Raw genomic sequence first — 17955 nt, forward strand, 5'->3', positions numbered from 1 at the left:
TTGGTACAAGAGCAGGCCGTGGAGCAACACATTGGAAAGGGAATCGGAATTAAAATGGTTGGCCACTGGGAAGTCATGTTTGAAGTGGAGGTGCTTGATGAAGCGGTCCCCCAATTTGTGAGGGGCCTCACCAATGTAGAGGAGGCTGCATCAGGAGCACTGGACACAGTGGATGTCTTGAGCAGATTCACAGGTGAAGTGTCGCCTCACCTGGAAGGACTGTTTGGAGCCCTGAATGGAGGCGAGGGAGGTGGTGTATGGGCAGGTGTAGCACTTGGGCCACTTGCAACAATGTTTAGTGGTAGGATCCCTTCGGGAATGGTAGAAGTTGTGGAGAATAGTGTTGGGTATTTATCATACAATAGTTTTGTTAACAGGGCCCACACTTGACATCCCACCAATAATGCAGACATTTGGGGTTCCCCCCCCCTCGAGAGTCTGTGATGTTTAAAGTTCAAGCTTGGACATTTTACAGTGAACATCCTGCCCAACTACAAGGCTTTTGTGTTCCCCTTCAAAAAAATGCTGCTTTAGGAAATCCTGCTCAGTTATACAAAACAGTTCCGGTAGCCAAGTGTTAAGCAAACAGGAACAGACCTTTTGTAATGGTGAATTCAGAGCCGAGGAAAGAATGTCAGTTAGGATGACTGGCTTCTAACCTCTAGTTAGACCGTGGCCTCTACAACACCGGCTACATCACAAACAAAGGACAACAGCAAATGAGAATGCACCACCTTCCAAGCTGAACCCTGACAGTGTTTTTTCATTATTATTGTGACTACATTCTGTTACCAATTCAACATTCATCAGTACATTGTTGTGCACAAGGCTACTAATGAAGATGGACCAGAAGTGTTCACTTCCTTAAACTAAGTGGACCAATCTGGAAACTCAGTTCCACCTCCACTCTCATCTACAATGATTAGAAATTAACTTGATGATGCAAACCCTAGCATTGGGGAAAAGCAAGAACTAGAGGGCACAGTTTAAAGTGGTGGCAGAAGGGAGAGGTTGAAGATTTTATGGGAACATCTGGGGCAACTTTTTCCTACAGCGTGATCAGTATATGGAGTAAGCTGCCAGAGAAAATGTTAAGACAGCTACAGTAGAAATTAAGACTACTTTGATAGGAAGTGTTTAGACCAGAGGGATACGAGCCAAATGAGACTCTCAGATGAAAACCTTGATTGAAATGGACAGCAAAACAATGAATTTTGAGTTGGAATCAATGACCATGTTTTCCCCAAATGTGCAGTTTAGGTTAATTGTCGCAAAACAGACTCAATAGGCAGAACTTGCTGCCGCAAGAAAATGAAGTAGCTAACATTTTTCTGAAGGGAATTAAATAGATAGAGAGATTACACTTATATAGAGCTTGACTGATCACATCTGCTGCACTGTACAGTCTTGGCCTTATTTAGGGAAACTGTTCAGAGGCAATGCCTGGAATGGGCAGGTTGACCGAGAAAGGTTGATTAGGCTAGGTTTGTATCTGAAGAATGAGAAGACACCCTATTGCAACCTGCAAAATTCTTCATGCCCAGATATGGAATCATTGTTTCTCCCAGCTGGAGTGCTGAAAAACAGCAAATGAGGATATTGTCTTAAAGAGGCAGCTAGTCAGGACAGTTAAGGAATTTCATCACCTCGAGGGAAACAAAATTTAAATTCTGTTACACAAGGTGGCTGTGCAAGCTCAGTCACCAAGACACACTTTTTGATACAAAGAGAATCAAGAGATATGGGGGGGGGGGGCGGGGGCTAGAGACAGGAAAGCAATATCAATGTTTTAAAAGAAATCACCCATGATCTTAGTGATTAGTAGATCAGGCAAGTCTCATTCCCCCTGGCATCTTTGTCTGAGGGAAAGTTATACAGCACATCTATGGAGAACAGGTAGTCTACTTGTTCCAAGGGTACTTAACCAAGGGTACTGTGAACCCCAGGTCAGGAACCCCTGTTCTAGATCTGCATTTCTCAAAACCTTTCCTATTTATGTACTCATCTAATGGCATTGCCACTTTCTCTGGCTGTTTTATATATCCACTATCTTTCAGAAAAAATTACCCCTTGTCCATTTTAAACCTCCCCCACCCCTCACCTTAAATGCATGTCCTTCATTTTTAAAGATTTGCTGTATGTTGCAGGTGTGGGAGAGGGAAGAAGATAAAGAACTTCACCATTCATTTATGTTGGTGCTGGAACGTGTGACGACACATTGGTCATTGACAAAATGCATTTCACTGCATATTTCGATGTGCATGTGCATTTTGAATCTTATCCACATCTCATGACTTTATAAAACTAACCTCAGCCTCCTATTTTCCAGAGGGTCGCAACCTGTGCAGTTTCCTTTATAGCACAAGACCTACCCCCCCCCCCCCCCAGTCCCATGATCAGATGGATAGCTGCTTGGAGGGGAGGTCAGATTAGGTTAGAAACTAGAAGTACAAAATCTACACAAGACAGGAGTAGTACAACACATATGGGAATGAACACTTTCTGGAATCTAAAATCTGAAATTAAAGTATCAATTTGTGGATGCTTTGTTGGAAGCTACAAAGAGTCAGTATTAAAGTAGATACATGTTACTTCTATAGTTTTAAACTGGGCGTCTATATTCTGTAATGAGAAGCTTTATTTATCGAGATACAGTGCTGAAAAGGCCCTTTGAGTTGCACCACCTAGCAACCCCGAATTTAGCCCTAGCCTAATCATGGGGCAATTTATAATGACCGATTGACCAGTTGGTAGGCCTTAGGACTGTGGGAGGAAACTGGAGCAACCGGAGAAAACCCATGTGGTACATACAATCTACAGGAAGAATAGGCAATAATGACCTAGTTACTGCTTTGCTGTAGTAACAAGACATCATTTACAAACTATAGCACCTTGCTTAAAATAGCCAGTAAACGCAGTGACCAAGGAAAAGTGTTCTACGCCCTTTGAAAATGCAATACATTCAGGAAACTCACTGTCTGCAGTTTCAACTACATTTCACCACTCCAAACAATGTAAACTTCAAGCCTCAAACCCAATTCCAGGAACCAGAAGCACCTCCTCTCACCTCCACCCCCACATAAAACAAGTGTCAAAATTCTTTAAGAACTTAAACCTGTAGCCCCAGAGTCCTGGCCACTTGCAATAGCAGGAGAATAGCAAAATTCTCAACACTTATGTCAGAATGCCATTTCTGGATTTCAGTTCGACACAATGCTATTGCCCCACAGACCTGGGTGAACGAGATGTTATTCCTCGGTCTAAATACAATACTGTCCAACTGGGTGTTGGACTTCCTAATCAACAGACCTCAGTCAGGATACACAACTGCTCCTCCCTCTGATGACACGACAGCATTGGGGCTCAACAACAGCGAGACAGCCTACAGAGAGGAGATGGAAGAGCGAGGCTTCTGCCAGCCAAATAACCCCTTCCTCAATGTCAACAAGACAAAGGAGATTGTTATTGACTTCAGGAGAATGCACACGCCTTTTTACATCAGTGGTAAAACAGAAGAAACTGCAAGCAGTTTCAAACCTCCAGGAGTGCACATCTCAAACCTCTCATGGTCCCAGAACATATTCCACACAATCAGGAAAGCTCAACACCTCTTCCTGAGGAGTCTGAAGTGAGCTGGCCTATGCACATCTATACTCACTTCACTCCACATATGCACAGAGAGCACCCCGCCAAGCTGCATCACTACATGGTACAGTAACTGTATGGCGATGGAAAGGAAGGCTCTACGTTGTGCTGGGTAGTTTTCACCACACATCAGACATCAAGGACACATTTACAGAAAGATGCCAGTAACATCATGAAGGATCCCACCCACCCTGCTCATGGACTGTTTGCCCCACTCCCATGTGGAAGGTAGTTACATAGCATCCACACCAGGACCACCAGACTCAAAAACAGTTACTTACCCCAAGCAGCAAGGCTGATCAACACCTGCACCCACTAACAAACCCCTCTACACCTCTCCTTCATCATTTCTTGTCAGTCACCTTAGCTACAGACACTATGTTCATAAAGTGGTGCTATGCATGACAATGTATACAAGCCATATTATTTATTGCGGGTTTTTTTTTATTATTGTGATCTTCATTTTATTTGTGCTGCTTTGTATCTGCTTAACAATCATTCATTCTCCATTACACTTGTGTACTGGAAATGACAAACCATCTAGAAATGTCTGGAGATGATCACTTTTGTTTCTTATAATGATAACAATGAGCAATACATTCAAGTTGTCAGGGTCGTAGAACCACAGAAAATGTGCTGCAACGGAACATTGAGATCTTGCCATGTGTAGCAATTCTATCCGTATCCCAAGATTCTTATGGAGGCAGCAAACAACTAGCAATTCTACAATATTTTCTCAGGACGATTAATCACTGCAATCTGCAGCTTGTAATTTGCCACTGAGATATGCATTTGAACCACCTGCACTGTTGTGTACTTAATATTTGAATAATATTGTAAATATGCTGATCAAGCATTATTTAATTAATTCATTACAGGTTACCGTACTGTGCAAAAGTCTTAGGCACATAGTTAGGGAGCCCAAAACTTTTGAACAGTATTGCAAAAATGTTATGTATTGCACTGTTCTGCTGCCATATAAACAGAACAAATTTCATGACATATGTGAGTGATGATAAACAGATTCTGATACGAGTCTATTAGGGACTGAGTGGGAAGGGAGTAGGGAGAGGGGAATCACGGTTGGACAAAGGGGGAAGAGGGGAGGGAGCAGGAAGCAGCAGACATTCTGTAATGATCAATACACCAATTGTTTAGAATCAAATGACCTTGCCATGTGTATTACAGACTTTTTCCACACTACTATATGCAAATTGCACATCATGACACTACCTCTGATAAGTGCACAACTCACTTAAAAGTAGAAAAAAAAGACCCATTCTCTTGGGCAGCCACCTTTTTCTGCAATTAGTTTAATGTTTTGGAGTTACAGAACACAACATGTACGACCTGGTGTTTTTGTGGCATCCAGAAATACTTAGTGAACTGGACTCTTGAGGATGTAGCTCCACCCATGGAGGCTTTTGCTGAAGCAAATTGAAGCAGCAGGGCCTGGGCCCATGAGCAGATATCAAGCCAATGTCTAGCCAAATTAAGTGCTGAGCCAGATTAAAAAGATCAAGGTGTCAAGACAGAAAGCAGAGGACGAGCTGGTGTTCAGCTCACTATTCTGTTAGGCTTTACTCACCCCAGTGCTGAACCCAGCTCCACAGCTGCAGCCATCCAGCTCCGAGACTCAGGTCCCGGAGTTAACTTTTATACATATGTGATACATGACTGTTTACACAATTTGCTTCCTCCTCTCTCCCCACCCCCCCAAATGAATACTGTTTAGGGTCTACCAGCAGGATGATAAATATCAAGTTTGTACATGATATACATACTTTGATAACAAATGTACTTAAACTTTAGGTTAGTGACTGGAGCAATGCAACTTACCATATATGACAAGTTTTCCCAATGGTTTGAGCAAGCCAAAGCCTTTAGCATTGTCACCTCCTCCCAGTGGATCCAGGACAATGTCAACACCTTTGAAGAAAGTAAAGCACTGTAATCTCAGTAGTTATGGCATGACAATTCTAATATTCCAAAAAGTTTGACTCAAATTTGCAGAAATTCCACTGATGATAAAAGCCAGTGACGTTAAAAAGAGAATACCAAAACTAAGTGGAAATAAAACAATTACTGTTCAGATAACCATTCATCTACTGTTCCATTCCTTTGCTGAAGGCACTATTAAAATTCTAAGTAGTAGCCCACAGGTCAGCTTCTAAATTAAACAATTAATCTCACTTGCCACCCCATTACCTTTGGGGGAAATCTTGCGAACTTCTTCAGCATAATCCAAGGTGATGTAATCGATTGGATGAGTCACACCATTTTCTTTGATAGTTTCATGTTTGGAGGTGGAGGCAGTACCAAAAATTGTCACATCTTTAACCAGCTTCGATAGCTGTGTTGCAGCAAACCCTACGCCACCTACAATGAGCAATACAAAATGATCAATATCAAAAACTGATTAATGCTGTTGAAGAGACATCTATTAAACCCATATCAGCATTTTACTCAAGCCATTAGTCAGAACTGTCCAATGGAAGCTCAGAAGGTACAATGGATTTTGCCAGCATGTCTTTAAAGCACAATTTAACAAGGCAAGCAATATACAAGAACTGCTTCAAACAATAATTCTCTAATTGCACCTTTTCCATAATAGATGTAAACATTCTAAATGATCCCAGAGAAATATTGTTGGAATCTCATGGAAGCAGGATCATATCGTTGGTGGGATGAGGGTGGAAGTGGGAGTGTTAAAGAATGCATTTTCTTCGTCAGTTCAGCATTTCAGTCAAGCAGGATCTGCTCAGGTATAGGAAGCTGAAACACACAAGATCTGTACCCAAAAGGACACGAGAGTCTTTGGCACATCATCTTTCATAAATCAGGGCACTGAGTACAGGAGTTGGGATGTTATGTTGTATAGGACATTGATGAGGCCAAATTTGGGGTACAGGAAAGTGATAAACTTGAAAGAGTACAGAGAAACATTGCTGAGCCAGATTAAAAAGATCAAGGTGTCAAGACAGAAAGCAGAGGACGAGCTGGTGTTCAGCTCACTATTCTGTTAGGCTTTACTCACCCCAGTGCTGAACCCAGCTCCACAGCTATGGCCTGCAACCATCCATTGAAGATGGTGGAAGTTGTAGAGGTGGAGTAAAGGATGCCCTGAAGTGGAAGGCTTCATCACAAGAGCAGATGTGGACAAGATGGAAGAACTGAGAAGGGCGAATGTCATCCTTGCGAGCAACAGGAGGAGGAAGGTGTAGGCCAAGTGATCAAATACATTTAAAGCAGAGGTTAATAGGCTCTTGATAAGTAAGGGCATCATTGATTACAGGGAGAAGACAGGAGAATGGAGTCAAGATGGATAACAAGTTAGCCATGCTTCAACAGTGGAGAAGACTTGATGGGTTGATTAGCTTAATTCTCCTCCTACGTCTTATGGCCTACAGGAGAGAGAAGAGGAGCACAAAAGGGAAGGAGGGGACCAGCCATCAACTTGGGTTCAATGGCACTGCCGGGATGGGATTCATGTAAAGGCTGTACCAGACTTACTTCGAGTACTGGCAAAATACAGGCAACGTTAGCTGGTTTTAAACAAATCCTTAACCAAAATTTTGATCAACCTACTCAAAGATTTCAGAAAATATCACAACTGGTAGGTCAATTCTCTCATTCCCCATTCAAAGGGAATGAACAGTTCACAATTCCCGCTGGACCCAAAACATCCACTAAAGCGCAAAACCTTAAAATGTAACTAGAATAATAGGAAAGTTAAAGCTGGAACAATCAGGATTTAGATTCAGTTCAGATAGCTGTTAACCTTCAAAAGAAGGCTCAATGAAAGTTAAGTGTGTATCCATCCAATGTCAACTAATTACTTTTAAGCATTTGCAAGGAGATATAGTGATAATCAGCAGCTGTTACATTGTACTTTGCCAGAAATATTTTAAAGCCTCAAAGCCCTTAACAGCAAAAAAGTGCTCTCAATGTTTGTTCAATATTCGGGACACTTGCATCTGGCACATTCCCTACAACAGTAACATGATAATGACTAAAAGATCTGTCTCAGTAATGTCCTGTGAAAGATGAATTTTGACCGAGTCTGTATGAATTAATTCCCCAGATCTGGGGCTGGGACCTACAGTGCTCACTCAAAAGCAGATGGGCTTGGTTTAACTTTTCCGTCCAAAAGTCAACAGGGAACCCAAATCAGGACTGTACTAATAATGCTGTCCAATTCCACCCCTTCCCACTCATCTCTAAAGATTTCCCAGGGCAATGTTGTTTTCCAAAAAACTAAGCACATACTAATCATTCTGCTATCAATCCAAAACTCTGGCAATATTGTGCTTTTGCAAAGGCTTGCTAGACTCGAGTTACACCTTTAATTCCACAGGAATCCTTCTACGCAGCTTTGAACAGTTTCGTGAAACTAGCATAGAGTTCGGAAAACAAGTGGCTTACGACCAAGAAATCAAAGCACCATTAATCCATCATGACAACTGTCACCACACCAAAATTTAAACTGGTTCTGAAGACTCCAGTTTTTCGTTCACGTTGTCATCTTGGTTTGTGCAGTTCCACATACAAAACACCTATCCAATTACTACTCTGCTTAATGACTTGCTCCTCCAGAGGAGCTGGATAAAGAATTTTCCAACTTAGACTAATAAACAAATCTAGATGGAATAGCACTTAGACACCACATTTGCTGTTTTGTAAAAAAAAATAATTATTTTACAGCTGCCAAACTATTATGTCAGAGTTTCCATTTGATATTCGTGCACTTCAAACTCATCCTCCACCACATATTTTAACATGGTTATATCTCCCAATTTCTTTACAATGCAGTCATTCCAAGGACAAAGGGGCAATTCATAATGCAACTGAGTATCTTCTGTATTATTGAAGACCAGCAATCTCATGGACAGAGGCAAGTGTTTCAACAAAACTTAGTGTCCCCCAGGCAACACACTAAATCAGATTCCTTGCCTATAGTACCCATGCGCCTGGTCATTGGTTGGATACAAAGGCTCATCTTACTGTTGCTACCTATCCACCTCAAGAATCCAGGGACGGAATGAGCTCAATTAGAAATCTCACCCTTCCCAATGAGGGGTGAAGCTGGGGCCAAAGCTTTGTGCTGAAAGAAAAGGAGAGAGAACTAGGGACAAACAACATGGTCAGTAACAACATTTTACAATGGCAGCTGCAAGACCTGAGCTCAATTTCAATCATTGCCTGTAACAACCTTTGTACCGTCTGGATTTTCTCCGGTGCTCTGGTTTCCTCCCACATTCCAGAGATGTACGAGTCTAGGTTAGTATGTGGCAGACACGCTATGTTGGCACTGGAATCACAGAGGCACTCATGAGTTGACCCCAGCACATTAAACGCAAATGATGATTTCATTGCATGTTGATGTACGTGTGACAAATCTAAAGGCTTAATTTCCCTTTTACCTCCATTTTCTAGTGTAAACTCCCAACTTTATACACGAGTAATCAACATTGCATGCAGTGGAGAGAGCCATGCTGAAGCCACTGGTTCAGGATTTGAAAGGCCATTTCCCAGCACAGCTGGTATGACCAATGGCTGCCCATTCACACTGATAAAAATCAACTAGAGCAATAACACAAAGTTCTGGAGGACCTCAGCCCAAAATGTTGACCGTTTATTCCCCTCCAATATATGCTGCCCAACTTGCTGAGGCCCTTCATCAGGACTGGAAAGGGGGCAGAAGCTTTGCTGCTGGGTGCACAGAAGTGACATACTGAAATGATAGTCCTGATGAACGATTGTTTATTCCTTTCCATAGATGCTGCCTGTCCTGCCGAGTTCCTCCATGTTATTCTGGATTTCCAGTATCTGCATAATTCAGAGTGATAACCACAAAAGGTTTATTAGGAATTTTCACCAGCAATATTACAGGAGGACAGCCAACCATCCTACTTAGTTGGGAAATTCAACAAGATTTTCCACCCCACAATCTTTATCCTGGGATTAAACCCCAGGCATTTCTCCCACATCCTTTGAGCTATCACTAAGAACCAAGAATAAACCATTTGTGCCCCTAATAGACCTCAGACTTGGAGCAAGCTCCAGATCATGGGGTGGGTGGGATGGGGCTCCATACAGCAGCAGGATCTCCTGCAGTACAATTGTTGGCAAGGCCAAAATGCACTTAGCCCATGTATAGTCAACTGATAGCTGGAAGAGCCAGTGGAGCTCTTGCCTCCTTCAGTAGCCCAGCTTCACTCAACCTCTGGCACCATCTATTTGAAGCTTACATGTTGCACATGTCAGCAGTTTTCTCTGGATGCTCCCATTTTCTCCCTATCCCAAAGACAAGTGGGAAGGCAGATTAAATTGGAAAATGTAAGCTGACAACTTCAACCAAGCCATGGACTACAAACGGTGGATAACCAGTTTGGATCAGTGGCAAAATTTGACTTGACTAGAAGATGGGCCTATCCTGTGCTATTAGCATGGGCAGGATGTAATATGTGTCCATAAAAGGTCGAGTATTCCAGTTGGCTTTAGATAGTTTATCAGCCAAAGTTCTCTTCAAATACGAAAAGAAAACACTAGTTAATGAACAGTTGTTGGTTTTGATCTAGTCCCAAATACCGCAGTTTGTCTCGAAACAATGAAGTGCTGTTCATCTTGTGCATGTTTAGTTTCATAACAGACCATGGACAGATAGGCCAAGGTGGGGAGCAGATTGAAAATTAGACAAATGGAAAATAGGGCCTTACAAACATGTTGAAGGAAGGTGCTCAGCAAATCATACATTTTCTCCAACATTGGGAGCACAAATTCACTGGAGCGCATTACTGCTTCGGAGGGCATTTAGACCCATGGATGGTGGAAAGGTACAATATTGGAGGTGTTAATCTCATGTGATTAAATGAGAAAGTGTTGTGAGAAGGGGACTGATTGGTGGAGGTGAAAGTAGAGGGAAGGACACAAGGAAATAGAAAAGCTCTCTCAACCCGTGTTGACCCGTGTCAACCCGTGCTGAGATGTACAAATTGGGAGAGTCTTCACAAGAAGCAAAGTGGGAAGATGCCAAGATGGGAGGAAGTGAATACTGGTGTCTAAGCTGAGATGTGGGTTAAATAAGTAGGTTTTGAGACCGCATTTAAAAGCGTCAACTGAGTCTGCATCTCTTACAGTTGAGGTATTGAATTCCAGTTTAGGAGTGTAGTTCAAACAAAAAACTGACCTACCAGTTATATTTTGAGTGAGATTGATCAAATTTACATTCGAGAGATCTGCAGTAGAAGACCCAAGAGTTCAAGCAGGATTATAAAGCAAGAGTAAATCTGTAATGTACTGCAGTCCAAGACCATTAAGAACTTTAAAAACAATTTATATTAATTCCAAAAGATATAGGAAGCTAATGCAGAGTAGCTAGGACCGGAGTGATATGCTCCTTTGTCCTGATTTTAGCTAAATTATGCCATGTGGTATACTGCAAGCTGACATTATCCAAAAAGTGCAAATGCAAGCTTAGGACATTTCAACAAAACTAATGTCAATATTGCAAGCTCAACTTAGTCCTCTTTGCCAAGTACTTTTCATGAAGGTTACACCAAAACATCAGTGCTGTCCAAAGCACCCAATTGCACAAACTGGCTGTGATATCAGGCTTGTGAAAGCAATTGCGTTTGAACGGCTGTAGAAATGCCACAGTCTGAAAGGCAATTAAAAATTAAGTGCCAGACCAATAACCACAATACATAGTGAGGTTTATTGTTACTGATGTGTCATGAAGTTTATTCATTTGTAGCAGTGCAAAACAAAAAAATGACAAGTTACAAGTAAATAATCAAGATGAAGAATGATGGTCAGAAGTCTGACGGAGGGGATGAAGCTATTCCTAAAATGTTGATTGTGGGTCTTCCGGTTCCTGCCCCTCCTTCCCTATGGTAGGAAGAGCACATAACAGAAGGTGAGGGACCTTTAAGACAAATGCCACCTATTTGAGGCTCCATGTCTTGAAGAGGTTCTTGACAGCAGGGAGGGCTTTGCCCACAATAGAATGGCCAAGTCTATAACCACATGCATCCTGTGAGTTTGCGCATCGAAGCCTCCATCATGGGCAGTAATGTAACCAGTCAGAATGCTCTCCACTGTACTTCAATGGAAATTTGCTGACCTACCAAATCACTTGAAACTCAATGAAGCATAGCTGCTGATGTTATAGCTTCTTTCCGATTGCATTAATGTGCTGGGCCCAAAATAGAGCCTCTGGAGGTTGACACCCAGGAACTTGAAGGTTCTCACCCTCAACTTCCCCTTTCTGATGTCCACAAGCAATCCCTTCATCTTACTGACATTGAGCGCAAGGTATTTGTTGCAGCACCACTGGAACTCCCAATTTCACTTCTATACATTTTGCTGCTATCTGGGATTCTGCCAAAGTGATGTTACCAGCAAATTTATAGATGGCTTAAGCTGTGTCCACCCACACAAGACATGAGCAGACAGGAGCACTTGGTATAGCATACCTCCTTGAAGTGTGGCTGTATTGATTGTCAAAAGTAGCACAGACCACCTAGAGCTGGGGCTCCCAACCCTTTTTCCCCCCCAAAATAAAATAAATGCCATGGACCAATACCATTAAGCAAGGGGTCTGTGCACCCCAGGTTGGGAACACCAGACCTAGAAAAACTAACTTCAGAGAAATTCATTTTCTGTATCCAATGTGGTCCAAGTTCCAACAATATCTCACTTGCACATTTGAAACAAAAATGTATTTTGCAACATACCCAAATACATTAAGGTAATTGGGTATGCTGGGGAATACATTTTCCTTTAATTAAATCAAGCAAATAATACTAAGTAACATACAAAGTGCAAGTCACAGCAAATTTGCCATAGCATTCTTAATGCAACAACTTGAATTTTCTTGAGTCACAGACTCAAAACTGATATCCGAATTTGTTTTTAAGATAGAGAAAGGGAAATTAGTGGTTCAGTTGGTGGAGTTGAGAGCTGGTTCAGCGACCTCAGATTCTGAATATTTTCTTTTTGACTGCGTGGATTTCCGATGTGGGGTGGGTCTCTGGTTTTCTCCCACGTTCCAAAGGTGTGCAGATTGGTAGATTGGTTGACCCTTAGCGCATAGTAAATGGGTAGAATTTGGGGTGGTTTTTTATTCAGACCTAGTGCAATGAAGAGCCCATTTCCAATGCTGCAAGCCCCTAGAACTCAGATGACATTTAATCCAATATACCTAAAGTCAGATGAAAAAAACTTACCAGCTGCCATATGGATGAGAATGCTCTGATTTGGACGCAGATTTGCATAGTCATTGATCATCATGTATGCAACGATATAATTGACAGAGATTGCAGCTGCATCTTGAAAACTCATCCCATCAGGCATCAAGAAGGTATGATTGACCTTCGCTGCCACCAGCTCTGCCCAAAGTCCTCCATCAACATTCAGCACAATTACCTTGTCACCAACCTTCGAAGAAGAAATGGCTAGAATCAGGAATTAGACTTGAACAGCTGCTTAAAAAAATGATCCAAGGGTTGCGCATTTAATATTTCAGTAATATTTGCATAATATTCTAAAATTTGTTTATGCTTTGTTCATTTAATTTATTACAGGTTTACACATGTAAAAGTATGTGAATGGCATATGGCATCATGCCATGACATAAGTGTGCATGCCTCACTAAAGTAAAATAAAATTAAGACACTCATCTCCCAGCTCTGTTTGTCTTTCAATTCATTCTGTGTTTTGGAATTACAAAACATAACACCATGGAAACAGCCAGCTGAGGAGAAGATGTGACATGGAGGAAGGGGCAGTGAGGCACTTCATCTTCCTGGGCTTCTTCATGGCATTTAAGCATATGGGCCAGAAACTCAATTATATTCCCCATTTCTTTCTGGGGGTCCAAATCAAAAATGCTAGGGAGCACCTTAATAGACACTTCCAGTTTCATGCCATTGAACTTGAAGTACACAATTAAGTGATTTGATATCTGATGTGATTATCAGAATTGAGCATGGAATAATTCCTCTCCCATACAGTACACTCTTTTGGGGCTGTTGTAGGGTAGCTTAAAACAAGATGAAGCTACCATCCCTTGTAAATTTAGATTTTTTAAAAAAATTTAAAACAACTAGTGGGGAAATTAGAATCTTTGTGAAGTCCATAATTAATTACAATCCCTTCCAATTCCTGACAGTCATCTTTGGCAAATGGCCAGATTCATCCCACTGGTGAAAAGTAGTGTCTCAGTGCAGAAATTTACAGCACAAGGGTTATGAGCAAAATACCTATTAACATATTACAGCAACGTCCATCCATCACTCCCACATGGAAACAGAATGCGTAAAGCACAAATGCTCCATTGCCATTTCTACCAAATCCGGTCATTGTTCTTTCCTCATAGCTCAAATTATTTTGCCTTCAAATACATTTCCAAATGAAAGCCACGAGGTAGTATCTAAAGGAAATTGCTTCACTGCAAAGCAGCACGGAAGAGCAACACCTATTTCCAAGGTTGGGTGAGTCTCGAACTAGAGGTCATAGCTTAAAGGTCAGAGGTGAAATATTTAAAGGTATTTAAAGGCTTTTTCACCCCAGGTTGAGCGAGATTAAAACTAGAGGTTGTAGGTTTAGGCTGAAAGGTGAAATAATTAAGGTGAATCCAAAGAGGAAGCTTATTTGCTTAGTAGGTGTGGAATGAGCTGCCGGTGGAAGTAGTTGATGCAGGTTCAATTGTAACATTTAGAGAAGGTAGGTTCATGACGAGTGGTATGCAGGGCTATGGTTCAGGTAAATGGGACTAGGTAGAACACCAGGTCATTGTGAATTAGATGGGCTGAAGGGCCAGACTCTATACTATAGTGTTCTAGGACTCTAAGTCTGATGATCTTCAGTTCAGACCAAGTACTGGAAGGATCACCCATGAAGCAGGATTAGACACTGGGCAGGCAGGCAGTCACAGTAACCAATTGTCCCATGTACTACATCCAAGCAGATATTGATAACTGACCAGTTTTAAGTTTGAGTTCTGTTCTGACCTAGGGAGTGCAATTAAATTTTAGGTTTATTGGTAGCAGCATCTTTTTTTTAAAAAACATTGAAATAGCCCAAAGATGAGAGACTAGTAAAAAGTTCAAATTATACCTGGGAACAGAATGCAATTCACATTCATTGTACTGTTCATCAATGGTACTGAACTAAAGCTCAAATCTGACAGATTGAGTTCCACTGGGAACAATAATAGCATTCCAGGTTTGCTTTATGCATAGCCCTTGAAGGCACTGCTGCATTAAACCAACAGACTGTGGTGACCAATGGTATAGTCATTCACAAGGACTCCTTCCATATTGTCTCAGACAGGACTATAGATGGAAATTTTAAAAAATTAACTTCTCTTCTACTCTGCCCTAAAAGCAAATTCATCCACAATTCAGTATCCTGAAGCAGCAAATGTGTGCTTATGCAAAAAGAAAAAGAAAAGCCTCTTTCTTTTCTGCACAGTGCCCCTCCCCCAAGCAGCTGCACCCACTGCACATTCAGAAACAACTCCATCTTTAGTGACACTGACTCTATACCACTCAAGTCTGGAGATTTCTTCCAAATCTAATACCAGCATCTGTTCACAGTAACAAGCCTACAATGATGAGTTGTTTAAGAGGGCCAGGGGACAGATCCACGACAAATTCCCAACTCATTTTCTAAATTGACCCAGATTATTTTTCCCCTGTAAAAAAAACTCAGATACATGTAGGGGTAGGGTGATAGGCCAGAGTGTAGAAATTGCTCTATGGTTCAGGCTTAATGTATCAATTGTGTCTCAACTTCTCTTGGTAAAGTCTAGGCAAAATAGGCACAAAACACTAAAAAAACATCCACAATAGCAGATTGTTTTTTTAAAAACTTGGATGACTCAGACTCTGATCTTGAAGAGCAACAGGGATGAGTGGAGACACGTTACCCAGAAAGCAGCTCTGTATCTTCATTTTATGCCATCCACATGTCTTTAACTGGAAGAACAGGGGAGAAAAAAAAAATCCCTTTTTCACTACCAAGTTTTAATTACTGGTTCCAGGACCAAAAAATACTAATAGTCAAAGCCTTACTTGCTCAGGAAGTGAGTGCCATCTCTGCTCATTTCCTAATACAAAGCCCTTTCCCCACTTCTTAAACTCCTCCAGTTCTGTAACCCCAAGAATTAATTCCTCCAAAACCCATCACTTGACAATTCTACCCGCAACACCATGGTCTGATTTCAGTACTCTGAAATTAAGATTCTTCTTAAACCTTGGCCCCAGCTCTGCTTCAAATCTCACTACAAACCACACCCCCTTTAAGATTTAGGAACCCTGTCACTGGGCTCAGTAACTTGAGCTGTCCACGTTTCTGCAGTTTGTCATACAAATGTACTACATAATTAAAAAGGGCCCCAAATTATATTAATAGTCATAGACATACAGCAAGAAGGAAAAGGCCAACATACAAGCCCAATGAAAACTATTGAAAAATAACACCACAAATTCAACTCCAGGAAAAAATATTGCATTTCTCATGGCAGAGAAAACAACGTAGTCTGCAAAAAAACACCTCCGCACTGCTGTAGGGAGTGGCCAGGGGTCAAGGAGATGCTCTAGACTCGGGCACCTCCCCATGCAGGCAGCATGTTAATTTCCCCCTTCGCTCTTAAATCCTCTACCAGTTAATCGAACTGCACATTAACATTAAAGAGAATTTAATTGTTCCAACTTCAGGCATGGAAAGAAATTGCAGCAAAGACAAAAAAATACCCAGATTAAAAATATGCCAATAATGAGGCAAACTGGGGAAAAGTGACAAATTGGGACAAGAGAAAAAACAAGTAAAATGTTTAATATGTTGAAACCTTCGCAGTAATATGGGACAGGCTAGAATTAGAGGACAGGTCCTGTAGTCAACTGAAAGGAAATGGGAGTGGTAATCATTTCCAAACTTATTCAAAACATCTGGCGTTCCACTTTCTTTTAGTAGCGCACTTATTATTGCAATGCTTATCTATTGCTTTTTTTTTAATAAATAAAAACTTATGGACAAGCCAATTCCCCGGCTCAGAGTACTTTCTAAAATGCAAACACCATACATCGTCACGTTTTAATCACACAAAACCTCGATGCAAACATAAAAGACTTCGTGCTGGGTTTTAGCGCAGATATACTGATTGGAACATAATCAGCTGACGATACGGGGAGGTGGTGGAAGGTAGAGAAAGAAAGTTTTGGCTACGTTTCATTTTAAATTAAAACGGCACACAGGCTACAAACAAGTAACTGGGTTTAAGGAAAATCATCCGCAGTCACCTCGATCCGTTGTTCTCCGAGACGAGGGCGGTGGCTTTACTATCAACATAGCTGAATTCTTCCCCCACCCCCAAACAAAAACTTAATTGTCAAATTACTCGGACGATTAAAATAATAATTTTCAAGTAACCCCTTACCTTTCTATCGGTCACATCGTCCCCGATCGCTTCAACGACACCAGCGCATTCACTGCCCAGAGATGTGTGTTTACTGAACGTACCCTGTCTGATCAGTAAATCGGAAAAATTCAAACCACAAGCCTGCACTCGGACTAGGATTTCACCTGATTTGAGAGTTGGAGCACCCTTCTTGACTTCTACCTTCAGCTTATCATAACCCCCAGTACCGGTCAGCACAATGGTTTTGTAGGAAATCTCTGGCTCCTGATCCTTGGTTTCCTGATTAAGCTCCTGCTGCTCTTTAGCCACTTTAACTTCTTCCCCAGTCATTTTTCCCCCAATTGCTTTCTAAAACCCTTTTAATTAATAATAATAAAAAAAAACAAGGCAAAAAAAAACTACACTAAACGCAAACGGATCTTCAGAGGAGCACCAGAGCCGCTCGCCTGTTGCAAGTACAGCGACCGGATTGCAGAAGTACAACCAATACTATTGACCGCAATGACAACATGGAGCTGAAATTTAAAGTGCACACAGAACGTCACTGAATCTTTAACTAGTAGTTTGATTTTTAAAGCGCGTCACCTCTATATTTTAACCAACTATATACAAGTTTTTCAGCCTAACTAAAGTACTAATTATACGTAGAAAAAAAAATTAAATACGAATTATAATACCCAATTAATTAAGCAAAGCTGATGTATTTAAAGAGAACGACCCTCCTCCCCAATTCCAATCTATATCAAAATATTACCATTGGTCACTCCGTGAGATCACATGACCATGTTGTGTCTTGTTCAAATGAGGACTTATTAAATCGTGGTTATGCTCACCTAATATGATAATATTTCTCTTAAGAGAAAAAATATTAATACGATTTATTA

At 41.3% G+C, this 17955-nt stretch overlaps 1 protein-coding gene across 1 annotated transcript in view; it reads right to left on the bottom strand.

Moving 5' to 3' along the window:
* Positions 1 to 17669, bottom strand: part of vat1 (vesicle amine transport 1) — a 38345-nt gene extending 20676 nt beyond the window's left edge. The window contains exons 1-4 of the mRNA XM_059956519.1: positions 17090 to 17669; positions 12876 to 13086; positions 5854 to 6024; positions 5485 to 5574 (exon numbers count right to left, since the gene is read on the bottom strand). Coding sequence (XP_059812502.1) covers positions 5485 to 5574; positions 5854 to 6024; positions 12876 to 13086; positions 17090 to 17401 — 784 coding nt within the window. The 5' untranslated portion in view covers positions 17402 to 17669. The remainder of the gene's footprint in view (positions 1 to 5484; positions 5575 to 5853; positions 6025 to 12875; positions 13087 to 17089) is intronic.
* Positions 17670 to 17955: the final 286 nt, after the last annotated feature.

The sequence above is a fragment of the Hypanus sabinus genome, chromosome X1, assembly GCF_030144855.1.
Source record: "Hypanus sabinus isolate sHypSab1 chromosome X1, sHypSab1.hap1, whole genome shotgun sequence".
Taxonomy (NCBI): domain Eukaryota; kingdom Metazoa; phylum Chordata; class Chondrichthyes; order Myliobatiformes; family Dasyatidae; genus Hypanus; species Hypanus sabinus.